Consider the following 13,917-nt stretch of genomic DNA (forward strand, 5'->3'; position numbering starts at 1 on the left):
TGCTGCTAAGAGAAAAAACCCACCTTTTTGTTGTTTTGGAAATGGTGGGTTTTCTCAAAATTGCGTCTCTACATCTTTTTTCAGGTGCTCAGGGAACACCATTTTGCCATACATAACTGCTCCAGTGATCTTGAACATGATGCCTGAAAGGTTTCAAATGCTTCAGGTGGGTAGTACCTTCCCTCAGTTGGGTGGATGGCTTCAGTGGTTTACACAAACCAGAGCCTGTACAGACCCACAATCAGGAGCACCACTGCAAAGCACGCTCGTGCTTCATGGCTCAAATAGCCTTTACTGATCTCACTGTTGAATTCTCAGTCACAGGCTAAAGGATGTCAGTAACACAACTGGTAGCACCAGCACCTGTGCCACAACTTGCAAAGTGCTTGGGCAGTGATGCCATACACACCATAGGCCCTGCTGCCCTTCCTGCTTCAGGAGGATCCAAGATCTCTTACTGCTGCAGGGCTGCTGATTGCATACTCCTCAAAGCTTCCAGTGCTCAAAAAATCCTTGTGACCAAACAGAAGTTTGGTGAAAAGACACGAGGTCTTCCTTCCCTGAACATACCACAGAAGTTTCTTACAGCCATGGTCATGTTTCTGCCATCTGCTTTGTACCAAAATCGACTGCACTGGCATTTCCAGTAAACCAGCAGCAGCGACCTTAAGGGAAGAAACACAGAGAAATCTTAGAACATCAGAAGTAAAAACATCAGAGTAAATTTGGGCACTTTGTTCCTGCAATTTCCCAGCAAACACTTCATCATAAATACTGACTGTTGCAATTTTTTGCAATGTAAACAGCTGGAAATTAACTCTGTCATTCTTGCTGTTATTTGCAATGGTTTATGACAGAAAGTAGCAGATACATACCCTGTCTTGCTAACACATAAGGTAAGCTACGTGCCATCAGTCCCCTCTTTTGCTCAGGTGACTTCCCAGGAAGGAAGCATTCATGCAGGATTAAGAGGCTCACCTTTTGTATAGATAAACTATGTAATTATGCTCTTCTTTATAAAAAACCTTGCAGTTTGTTGCCTTCATGAAGCTGATAACTAGATGAAGTTGTTAATTGTGATTCTGAGTCAAAATCTGTGTTTCTAACTACTCATAACTCCTTCTGTAGGAAAAAAAAATGAGGAACAGTGAAACAGCAGGGACAGGGAGAAAAATTCACAGGGAAAGCAGTAGGGAGCGTATCTGAACAAACATTGCAAAATCCTGTCAGCAGCTGGCAGTGGTAATGCTGCTAACAAAAGGCAGCAGCTGTACTGGAATGAGATACCCAAGAAAGAAAAAATGAGAGGTCTGGTATATGTGAGGCCTAATTACATCACGGAGACTTGCAATCACTACAAACCTTGGAGGATGTTCTGTAGGAGAGGAGTTTTCTACCAGATTCTGATTAGCACTCCTTTTTCACATGGAGAGCTACTTGCTCAGTGTTGAATTTCAGTTTGTGAATCTTTGCTTTTATAAATGCATTTAACAGAACTAATCTGTTTTTACTCAGCCTTTCACCTAAGTGGAAATCCTACCTGCCCATGCCACAGAAGGCATGCATTCTGTCAGGCTATGTCAGTCTACAAGCACAATGGCAACACAGACTTCTGCTGGTCCCTAGAATTCACATCTGGATTCTTTGATAAGGAAATCAACAAAGTCTTCATTGCCAGCAAGAAAAACAAAGACCTAAAGCAAGGCTAAAATGAATGTGGTACAACACAAGAACAAGAGTACACAACACATTCTGAAAAACTGTGATGTGCTCTTTACATTAGTTCTTTGCTCCAGCCAAGGAAAATCATGTTATCATCCCTTGCAAACACACAGCATCTGCACTAAGCAAGAATAACCAGTTACTAGCTTAGTAATCACATTTAATTTGCAGTTATGAAGGGTTTTTCTTAGGAACATGATTAAACTTTCTACATGATTTACTTGCACGGAAAAAAAAGTGCCAGATGACAAACAACTCTTCACTGTGTGGTCCCACTTCTGCCATTACAGAACCAAAGCACTGCATGTTCTTTTAGTTCACAATGTAAGAACTGCCATGGATTTAAAGGGACACATTTTGCCCTTGATCCTCTGCATTTTTGTCAATACATACTACAGGCAGGAGCACTCATGAGAGCAAAAGTGCATTTTGGACAAACCGCTGAAGATGATGGTGCGAATTTCAAACATTTTGAAGAAACTGCATCAAACTGACATGCAACTGTATGAAATCAACCTGCAACTTCAAAGCAAAAGCATTCTGCTTTCTCAGATACTATACCATAATATCACCAGTGAGTAAACTTAGCGTAGCCAAAGAAAAATACTAAGCCAAGAAAGTAATTTCAAAATGCTTTCATTTACTCAAAAGAATGCATCACTTGATGACCATTTACAAAAACCAGAACTCTGATTAACAGTACAGAAATAAAACATACATTACAGATGCTTTTCCTTTCATTACCAATGCTTGAAAATTCATAACAAGCACTGAGGAGAACCAGTATTAGTTCCCAAGCAGAAGAAACTGTTCCTGTTCTTAACTGCACAATTTGGGCAAATAATTGTTTCTTCTCCTCCCTTTCCCTTTCAACAGCTCTTAAACACAGCTACTTAAATTGCTGTCTTTCTGATGGGCAGAGGAATTCCTGACTGTGAATGCACTCAGTGCTATTAGCCAGGGACCTGATCAGGGCTGTGATCTTTGGGAAGAATGCAGTCCCAGTCTCCTCTTTGATCTTCCTGTCTGGGTCTACACAAAGAGATACAAAATAATGCTTTCATCAGTTAAGTACGTATTTTTCTGTTAAAACTTTGAAGGCTTGGATATTTCAAAATGTGATTAATTTGCCAAGTAACAGTCACTATTTTATATGGAATGTGAACAAGTAGGAACAGTCTTACCAACTTGTTAGTACGCAGGTTCAATTGCTCAGCATCTACAAATACATTTGGCCTAGCAGGTAAAACATTACTTCCTATAAACAAAGTTTATCCCAGCAATTCCCATAGTTAACTGACAATTAGAACAGCATAAGTAGAAGCAATGAATTAATATAATCTCAAAAGAATTAAAGGAAGGAGAAAAATTTGTGATAGACAACATTTACAAGAAAGCCACTGCAGTAAGTAGACAGACTGAAAAATGGAGTAATGCTAAAACAGAAGTTAAGATAATATACCGCAAACTACTGCTTAAAAGTACATATTTTATGTATGACTGATATTTGGATAGACTAGAACATCTTGAACAGTGAGGAAACACGAAAAGGTGGGAACAGAACTTCATGGTCTGAACATAACTTATTTGCTTCTATGGGAAGAATAATAATTCCCTAAGGAAGGATAGAAAAAGGAGGAATGCCTGAGAATAAAGTGCAGCAGTAGCAGCATCTTGACGCTGCAGAGTGGACACCTCAACCATTTATTTCATTTTGCTCTGATTTTTAATCTAACCTCTGGTCAAACAGCTTTTAAAGAAGGCAAAGCAGGCATCCTGAGAATTGAAAGGCTCAGCAGAAACCAGCATACTGCACATGTTCTTTGTTACACAAGATACTAGCTGGCAAATTTAGCAGTTCAATCTTCCATTCAGTGCAGAAAGGTTCCGTTTCTTCCTAAAATGAGTTAAGAAGCAGTCTGAAATCTCTTCCTAGAGGTTGGAGGATTTATCTGAAAGGATCTGTACTAATGCTGTAAGCCTAGAAAAGATAAAATATTGTTTGTTAATTGTGGCAGAATCTGAAAGATGCTCCAAGACTGCATGAGAGATACTTCTATCAGCCTGCTTAGATCAGTGTTTGCTAATGCACCCTTATTCTTACATTTTCTATAATTATGAAAATCATATCATTATGTAAACTTAAGGAACTTCCAAATTAATAAAAATTACATACAAGCACTCAAATATCTCAGGAACTTGACAGTCAGCTTTATTGTAACCATGGAACTAAACAAACCACACAGGACTGCTCTCTTTTTTTGGTGTTATAAATGAAAGTTGCAAATCAGTATTTATTTTCTCATTTATTTTTCTACTTATGATAAAAAAGCAAATTTTCAGTTTCATTTTATCCCACATTAAAAAGTTGACTCAGTGAATTTATATGGGGCCTAAAATAAAATTTATGTCATTAAACAATTCTAGTATGTATCCGAGTTGCTACTCTAGCAGCTGCAAAACATCTAGGCTGTGGACCATATACTCTTCCCATAACTGTAAATATGCTGAAATCTTTAAAAAAATATATATACTAAGATGAGGGGGAATCCTTTACCTTCCACATCATAAGAATGAAACAAAGATTTGCAGGATTCCTAACAGTCAGAGTAGGGCTGTCTCATACAAATAAGAAGGAACTTGAAAACCAAACTCAAAAGGTCTTGAGCAAAGCACACCTGTTGTTCTTTGATGCCAAGATGGCTCTCGCTGAGTGCTTCCTGACTATACAGTGGGTTAATAGGTTTTGCTGGCCTTTTGCCTTCCAAGTAGTTCTTACTTTGCCTGCCTATTAAAAATCGTTGACCTGTCCCTCTGTGGTTAGCAAAATCCATGGGAGTCAGTGATCTCTTCTGAGGTGTGCCTGTCTGTAAAATGGAAAGACATATGCCCTGAGTTCAGCAGTAGCAGTCATTTTTTTCCCTTCTTAGTAGCTGATGCAGTGCTGTGTTTTTGACTTTCAGCCTGGGAACAATGCTGATAACACCGATGTTTTTAGTTGCTGTTCAGTAATGTTTACGCTGACCAAGGACTTTGTGAGCCTCATGCTCTGACAGGGAGGAGGGGAAGCCAGGAGGAAGCAGAGACAGGACACCTGACCCAAACTAGCCAAGAGGTATTCCATACCACAGCACATCATGCTCAGGGTGTAGAACTGGGGGCAGTTACCAGAAGGGTTAGATCACTGACAGAGTCGTGCTGGGTATTGGTTGGCAGGTGGTGGGCGGTTTTATTCTCTTCCCTTGTTATTTCCCTTATCATTATTATTATTGGTGGCAGCAGCAGTGATTTGTGTTATACCTTAGTTACTGGACTGTTCTTATCTCAGTCCATGGGAGTTACATTCTTTCGATTCTCCTCCCCATCACTCTGGGAGGAACTGGGGAGAGTGAGTAAACAGCTGCATGGTACTGAGTTACTGGCTGAGCTTAAACCACGACAGCATACTAATGTTTATCTGCTGAAATAGTTTGATTACAGTTTTTATGAACAAGTCCAGCAGAGTCATACCAAGCTGCAAAGCTCTAAATAGTAGTAAAACTGCACACTTATAGTGCATAGACACCCTCAAAGGAACTGGTTGATGCATTAGACTTGAAAAAATCTCTTCCTCATACACTAATCCTGCTTCTCAAAGTCCCACACCCTCCCAAAGACTTTTAACATCCTCCTCTCTACAAGCAGTAGGAATTCCTCTACATCAAAAATCAGGAGAGAACCAGTAAATGAGATCTTCCATAGACTAACAGTGGGCATGAATGGCAGCTTCTTCACTTTTCCATGTCCCTACTTGCATTGCAACATACCCTGAATGTATGAGTTGTGTTGGGCCTTGAAAATTGATCAGTAACAACAGTTCTTTCTCTGAGTGGCTGTTGCTCTCTACTGCCAGGCACTGCACTTGACACTCTGCTACGAGCATATCGTCCTCGATGCTGAGAGAATTAAAAAGAGCATTAAAAGAATGCAGCAATTGAATTAGTTATAATAAAAAAATTTCTGTTGCCAAACAAAACAAACAAACAAAAAACAATCAAACCCACAAAAGAAGAAGAAAAATATGTTTCCACTAACCGAAAGCACCGATTTAAGGTAATTTAAGGATACTCATGTTTTGCAGATTTGAGTGCCTCCTAGTAGTTTATAAAGCCCAAAGATTTCTATTAATTAAAATAATAGATGTTATGCATGTCTCAATTCAAAATACTACTCAACATAATTCAAGAAATTATTATTATATCTCAACATGCCAATTTATTATTTCCATATCCTTCGAAAATAAATATCAGTCAGATTTATCTGTTTTTCCAGTTGTCATACTTTTCTACTTCAGTCAGCGTAGTTTTCTACTTTTTATAACCTAACATTAGTGAATAAAACACTGAAAAGAGGTAACCAGCCAGCCAGATAGTAACCTTGCACTTATTTGCCTCTGGATTTTTCACATACTTTTTTTTTTAACCAGATTTTTCTGTTGTCAGAGGAAAGTCTTTCCACCATGATTTGTTTGTGACCTGAGGTTTTAAACTGGCTTCTCTTGCATTCTAATAGTAACCTAATGCAACTCACAGAAGCATTTTAAGACCATGTATTAAATATGAGCCAATACAACCTGTAAAACTGCTCATTTCAACCAGTGACACAGAGCAATTTATTTCCGAATAGCTTGAAGTTCGTCACAAGTACAAAAAACCAACACAACTTACAGAGTTCTGTTGCAGTCGAGGTACTGAAAGACATTTTTCAACAGCCTCTGAGTTTATTGGTGGTAATTTGTTCCGGGTGTTAGATGAACGAGCAGAAGATAAACGATCTGAGCCAGCACCCCTACAGAATTTAAAGGGTTCCTCTTTTAGGAAAATTCATATTCAAGACTTCTTCACTGAAGTAATATGAAACTATTAAGCAGTATATTTCTTTATAGAGCTCAGCTACAGAAAGTAACAGTACTTGACAGAACAACAAAACAAAAAACCCGACAAATGCTTCTCCCCAAAAAACACTGTTCTGCTTGTTTTCTTTTTCTCCCTGAATTCTAGAATCAATAATAAATCTCAGGTTAGTTCTCAACTATTTTGTAAAAATCTTTCACTGGTGATATTTCAGTAAAGCTCTGAAGAAAGCAAAGAATAAAACGAAAAAACTCACAATTTAGTCCCCCTAAGGATTTCATCATTGTATATATTAGGAGCTTTTGAGGAGAGTTGGTCAGAAGTGACAGAAGGTAACCTACAATGGCTTGGTAGCTTCCTAGAAGGTGCCAGCAGTACCCGAGATGATGAGAGAACATTGTTACGGGCAATTCTCCCCAATCTAGCGTGCACTGAATTTGGAGCACTAGAGCCAATTCTATGCTGTTTGTCTTCTTGCTCATTCCTAGGGAAAAAAAAGAAGGACAAGAGAGGGAGCAAGGATTAAGGAGAAAAAGAATATTTCTTAACACAGTATCATTGCAAGCTCTACAAATCATTATCACATCAGTGATACACACAAAGGAGATTATTGCCTTTTCATAATGGCAAAACATTTTCTACATAATATGAATTATGCTACATTTTGAAAATGTCAATACCAACACCTACTGTATTTTTTCTACTGTGGCAACATGTCTCTGTTGGAGTGGTTTTGCTTGAATTGTCATCACACCATTCAAATCACTAAAGTTGCTGGAGAAACGGTGAACCTAGTAAACGCACAAATAAGCATTAATCTTTACCTTTCTTGAAGAAGACCTCAAAAAGCACATAGTAGATGCATTATATACATAGTTTTGCTTATTTTAAACAGATTCCTACAAACAGAACTTGGATAATTTAGTTACAGAATTACAACTCAATTTGCAATGTAAGTGTCAGTTGAAGATGAGTCTGATTTTCCAAAGCACAAAATAGGAGCCAGGGGACAAAAAGAGGAGACAGCAAGCAGGACAAAAAGGGGCAATTTATCACTATACACATGAGCTTCCACAAAGGGAGTGCACTGGTGCATGTACTGCAGGGTCCCCTTTTACAAGAGGCAAAGGAAATAAAAAGGAATGCAAGAGTCTGAAGCTTGCAGGGTTGTGAGTAAAGTACTTCAAGTTGCAACTTCCCATCCTGCAGGCCAGGGAAGAGCCTGATTTGTTCTCTTGATTCTACCAAGAGGAAATGACTGGACCACAGTAAAATCCCAATTATTTTCAAAGGAGAAGAATACAATCTAACAAGTGGATTTTGTAAACCAACTTCAGCAACATCTTAGTGGTAAACGGCACCTTTAAGAACCACCAAAGATGACATGATAGTAACCAAGAAATGCACATTTAATGAACACTAAAAAAAAACAGGAAAGAAAAACAAAAAAGCGCCTTTTCTATATTCAGCCAGGACTATCCAAGGTCAGCAGAAAGGAGAACACCGTCACCTGTGAAGTTATTTTATTTTTACCTGTGAGGAAACAAAATGAGATCCAAAGGATACACTTTGTGCTTCAGAGCCTATGGAAAGAGGAACATTCCCAGCATCTGCCGTAGTACGAATGACTGGCAAATGTGGCAATTTTGCTGTAACAGCTTTCAGTTTTTGCACCTGTTTGTCACACTCTGAACAAGAGTAAAAAAAAAAAAAAAAAAAGAAAAGAAAAGAAAAAAAGAAAAGAAAAAAGAAATAGAATAAAATGTATTTGGTATGTTTACAAGACATCTTTTCTTGGGATTCAAACAACATTACACTTTACAGTAAATAAAGATGTTCATATAGCTTTAAGTTTCCATGTTATTTAAAAACCTAACAAATTGTGTGTTCCTCAAAGCATTTCCATTTGTTTATGCAACACTCTGACACTGACAAACAAGATGGTTTATACAGGTAGAGTTGGAGGGGTGTGTTTTCTAAGAAAACATTGCTAAGACTCGTGGAATGTTATCTTTAAATTCCCAAAGACTATTTTTTTAAGCAGGTAGAAAAAAATTATATATATATACACATATATATATACTTCCATATATATAAATATATGTATAAAGTCTATTGATCCTAATCTTTGCTTGACAGCAGCTACACAGCTTCATTATGGGTATATACTACCATCTTCTTCCTACTATAAACCCAACTTCTTTCACATTCCTAGATGAAATACTTTGGTTAGCTATCAATTTGCCATCAGTTTATGCCCTTCATGAAGATAAAAGAGCACACCTATCATATTATTGCTGAACTATCCTCCATAAACTATCCTCCCTATACTTAATATTGTGCTAAGCAACCCACCTGCTGTGTGAAAAGCCCTTTGATACTTCAGTAACACCTGAAATGTTGTGACACTGCGAGTATTCTGAGAAATTTTGTCATTTCTCACTTTGTTGTAGACTTACATTTCAGGTTGAGTGTTCCTTACATTTGAGGTAATTTCCAAAACCTATCCATAGATAAACTTGTCACTGTCCTTTTAAAATACATAGAAAGAAGAACTGAAATTTCTCTCAGCTTGCAAAGGCAACACATGCACACTGAATAGGATTTCATTTCTAGTTAATTTTCCTAGCTTTTTCTTTTTCTCTCTACAGTCTGTTAGAATACGAAAACATAAAATTATATGCATCACCATTTCTTCATCCTATGTTAAACTCCACATTGTCATCAAGACTCTCTCTTTTTAACAATCTGACTACGTAAGGAGTTTTTTTATTAACAGAGCTCAAACAATGAGGACTAGGATACTTTGATTCCTATGTTCCAGATTCAGATCATGTCACCAGTGATCCCTTGCCAACAGCATCAATGTGCATCCTGAGCCAGCAATTCAGATTTTAGTCTTAAACTTGCTCTCCTGCAATTAAGCTCTTTCAGTCTATATTCTTCCCTTTCTTACACCTCTCATACAAAAATCCCTGAAAACTAGTAGGAATGTTTGTATTTTAGGTGTGGGTGGGCGGGTGGGTGGGTGGGTGGGTGTGTAAGTGTGCACACACATGGCAAGTTATTACGTATCTTCTAGTGCTTTATTACCAACATGGTTATCTTAAAACACACAGATTTCCTAAGCTTTATTTACAACAGGGCTGGTGGGAGGGGGAGAGACAGCAAGGAAATCATTTTAGTGAGTTAGAGTCAATAAATACCATATCTGAAAATATCAAATACCTGTGACATTAGTGTCCCAATTTTTTTTAATCAGTTCCTCCAATATTCCAATTATATTGCTCCAGATACAATCAAAAACCTCAGAAGCCACAGCATCTTTGATACAGGCATTGGGAGAAACAGGGGGAATGCCACGTTTACTCCTCTTCTCAGCGAGGCGCATTTTCTTTTGTTCCCAACTCTCATCATCACTAATAAAGAAAGCAAATTCAAATGAATTTTCTTCCCCTCCTTCTAATACGCCAAGTGAATAGAAACATACATATGGAAGAAGAGCCAGTCAGATGTAGATAACAAAAAAAAATCAAGTTCAAGCATACAGAGTACCTATGGGAACAGAACTTACTGAATAAATATAATGATCTTTTGCTTGCAGGTGAAAAATCAGAAAATTCAGTCGGGACATTACAACAAAAAGATCTGCAGGTCTAGAAGGAACAGCTTTATACACAGCACTTAGTCATTTGAGACTAGATCCTATGCTTTTAAGCACAACTTAAGGGAACTACAGTCTGCTGCAGTTAGCAGACAGACTATCATATATAATAGTTGTTTTTCTCGTCCTGTTTAACTGCACACATCTGCAACACTCTACCACTGACCAAAGACAAACAACTTTAAAGGATTTCTGCGGACTGCCAAGAATAGCAGAGCCCATAGCCTTACGCTTACTTCATTCCCTCCCACCACTGTGTGGACACTTATATTTTTACTTTCTTCCCCTCCCTCCCTAGGGAAGCAAAGTGTAACAACATTTTCTAACTTGATCTTCTAATACACCTCTCAGGAAGAAAACTTTAACCTTTTCCTTCTTTTAATGCCTTTTTTTCTTTTCTGAGATTAGAAGGATGATCCTGAGAATTCTTAAATCCAAACCCAAATCCTTTCCAAAAAAGGCAGCCACCCAGGCCCCCCCTTTCAAAAACAGGACCGAAAGGATCTCAGTCTGGTTCTTCTGTTTTTCAGAACAATCATGTATTTTAGCATAAAAAGCTCTGCTTCTGACCCACTAAGTCCTACCACAGTTTCCCCCTCATAAAGGCGTTCTAGAAAACAGCACATTATGGTCTTTCATCCACCCATTAGCCTACTTGCTGGAACATTAAATCAGCTCACAGGAAAATTGGGTTGCACTGTGAAGTGGACAGTTCCATGATTCCTGCCACTCACAAGAATGCTCTAAATGCAGGTTGTATCCTGCACCTCTCCTCACAAAGCTGTTATACACTGCACAGAAAGAATTTAATATTCATTAAGACAGACAATGAGAGCATGTACAGTGTAATGAACCTAAACAAACTGGTACTCAAGGCACTTACTTGAGGGGAACGGATTCCTTCATTCTACCCTCAATCTTAAAAATCAGATAGTAATTTTATTGAATCTCCATGCACAAAACACCTCAGAACAATTAGTTCCTCTTACACAGGAGATGTGAATTTTGAACCACTAGAAAGACAACATACCTAATCTTCCTGCCCAGTGAGTGCTACCAAACACAAGGACAGAAGAAACTGTATCTTACAGAGGAGAAACACAGCTTATGAACACAGACTGGGTTCACTCATAAGTTTTTCATTATATTCTTCAAAAAATACATGTATCTGTTATTTACAGCTCCTTGTTGTCAAAAGCAAGATATTCTTCTATTTTTCCATCCACATCATAGATTTCTTCTTCCAGGAATGAATATATGGCTGAGTCAGAAGCAGAAATCCCAGTGGAACTTGAATCCAGTGATTTATGTACTGGAGATGCTGTTGAAATCAGTTTAGAACCTGAAATGCAGAGCCTGAAAAAAAAAAATCAATAAAATGAAAATTAAATACTCAAAGAAAGAAGAAAGTGCATTTTTAGTTATACTGAAATATATAATTTCTGTATAGTTTCAGTAATACAAAAGTAATTATGTACGTATTTCTGAAGAGGGAAAACCAATACAAAGGTGTTAAAAAGTGGACATACTCCTTTATGCTACTAGTACATTCACGAAGGCCAGGTAAACACTTAGTATCCACATGGGTATCACTTCTGCTCTGAAAATGCTGAAAGCCTTCATCTTTCGGCAACAAGAGTTGCTTTCCTAGAACCCTGAATAAAAAGGAGAGAGCAAGTGATATCTTAGATGAAAATTCATTCCATATAGAAATATCAAGAATACAAATACCTGCAAACAGTAACCAATTCCCCTTTCACATCCCTTATTATCAAATGACACAGAGCTCCCAGATTTCTTCAGCTCATTCTCAACCTCTTGGACTTTAGATTTGAATCAGAAAATCGTTAAGTGTAGGGAATCACTTAGAAATTCCACTCAGTGAAAATACTCTAAAAATACAGTGAAATGACTTAGTATTTTGAATTAATTGCACATCATAAAAACCTGTCTCCATTTTATGCATGTTCTGTTAATTTTTACAGTATCTAAACAAGGCAAAGCATTAAGCAAAGCATGGCTTAATGCTAGTGAAGACTGCCACAGATTTATCACTTCTTTCCTGTCCTCAACAAAATGCGATAAACTTTGTTAGTTGATTTTAATTTATATTTACTAGTAACAAGCCTCTGCAAATTATCTAAAAGCATTCCATAGCTTACTGACAACATTCCTTCCAATGGTGTAACACTACTGACAGACATGCAGATCTACGTTTAGATCTATACTATCTATAGCTTAGAGTCACCACATCTCAAAGTGACATGACATCATTTATGAAGGCAGGACAGTACAACACAGTGCAACACTGGCTGCAGTACAACATTGACTGCTGACCCCTGTGTTACATGAAGCAGTCATCAGGCTACACATCTATGCAAAAAAATTGTAATTAATCATGTATGCATCCTTATATCTGTTCAAATAGTTATTGCCAGATTAATATCACACTTTGTTTTACATTGATTTACACTTCCTAGGAAGACATGACAGCTATGCAGTATATGTGAAGCATGTGATCACCTTCGTTTTTCATTTCTTTTTAGAACAATCAGTAACAGAATTAATACCGAATTTCTTGGAATTTCATAGTATTTTCACTTACAGTAAAAACAAGTGGGATTTTTTACAAGATGTATTCTTTATTTAGAAAAAGTTATTATGAAAATGGGGCATTACTATTTTCTCTTTATATCCTGTTGAAGTATCCTTGCCTGCAATCATTGTGTTAAGAAAAAATAGATCATTACCTGCTAGTGCACCACCATCCAGACTTACTGGGTAACTATGTCACAGCTCTGAGAAGTGTTGTGATGCCATACATCACGAGCTATTCATAAGGGGGTACCCCAAAAATTCAAATTAGAGTGATAGACCAGCAAGAAGCTTCATTACCTTAGATGAGGAAATTGTTCAACCCAGTCTGCACATTCTGCCTGCAGGCTCTCTGTTTGGGAGGTCACTTTTCCTTCAAACAGCATTTCATCAATCTCCCAAAATAACTGATGCACTCTCTGCGTGTTGGCTTTATCAAATTCCTACAGATTATAAAATTAATAGTTGTTAGCAAATATGCATATTTACTAAAAAAACGACAATATTTAAAGAACAGGACAACCTGGAGCGATTTGGCTGAGCATCTCAGAATGGATATTCAGACTACCTACTTCGGACACACTATATACCACAGTGCAAACAAAAATAGCTGGCTTGAGGCTAGCAAAAGCCATAATTGGAAAAATGGCCTTCCACACCATTTCAATGAAGATATAACTCAGTGCAACCAGAAACAGGTGAGTGCAGTGGCATATTAAAAGAGCAGAGAAGCACCTCACTAAGGACCCAAGCACTTAACTGAGGGTTCCTCAGCTGGGGCACTGTTCAGAACTATGTTTGCCACTTAGATACTTTAATACTCTTAAAAAAAGTGGCAATACCCTTGAAAAAAGGGCCCAAATCATGTCTATTTCCTTCCAGCTGAGTGCCCCCACTTCAGGCTACAGAAGAGATCACACCAAAAAGGAATAGGAAAATAACTCTCCTGGAGGGCTGGCAGGGACAGATAGGGTCAGTAAACTATGCAAAAGGTATGATAGAATTACCACTACCAGCCATGGATGGCTTTTTAAAATGAAAGTG

At 37.8% G+C, this 13,917-nt stretch overlaps 1 protein-coding gene across 2 annotated transcripts in view; it reads right to left on the minus strand.

Annotated features, from left to right (window-relative positions):
- Nucleotides 1-2,342: 2,342 nt before the first annotated feature.
- The window catches only part of FAM149A (family with sequence similarity 149 member A), a 29,334-nt gene continuing 17,759 nt past the window's right edge, over nucleotides 2,343-13,917 (minus strand). For both annotated transcript variants that reach the window (XM_061371483.1, XM_061371493.1), the window contains exons 4-14: nucleotides 13,174-13,316; nucleotides 11,808-11,933; nucleotides 11,458-11,634; nucleotides 9,843-10,033; nucleotides 8,148-8,302; nucleotides 7,305-7,405; nucleotides 6,871-7,098; nucleotides 6,429-6,549; nucleotides 5,529-5,657; nucleotides 4,401-4,589; nucleotides 2,343-3,703 (exon numbers count right to left, since the gene is read on the minus strand). In XM_061371483.1, coding sequence (XP_061227467.1) covers nucleotides 3,671-3,703; nucleotides 4,401-4,589; nucleotides 5,529-5,657; nucleotides 6,429-6,549; nucleotides 6,871-7,098; nucleotides 7,305-7,405; nucleotides 8,148-8,302; nucleotides 9,843-10,033; nucleotides 11,458-11,634; nucleotides 11,808-11,933; nucleotides 13,174-13,316 — 1,593 coding nt within the window. In that variant the 3' untranslated portion in view covers nucleotides 2,343-3,670. The remainder of the gene's footprint in view (nucleotides 3,704-4,400; nucleotides 4,590-5,528; nucleotides 5,658-6,428; nucleotides 6,550-6,870; nucleotides 7,099-7,304; nucleotides 7,406-8,147; nucleotides 8,303-9,842; nucleotides 10,034-11,457; nucleotides 11,635-11,807; nucleotides 11,934-13,173; nucleotides 13,317-13,917) is intronic.

Source organism: Neopsephotus bourkii, unplaced genomic scaffold (genome assembly GCF_033783945.1).
Source record: "Neopsephotus bourkii isolate Nb327-2 ecotype Australia unplaced genomic scaffold, CSIRO-AGI_Nbou_v1 NB_168, whole genome shotgun sequence".
Lineage (NCBI taxonomy): Eukaryota > Metazoa > Chordata > Aves > Psittaciformes > Psittacidae > Neopsephotus > Neopsephotus bourkii.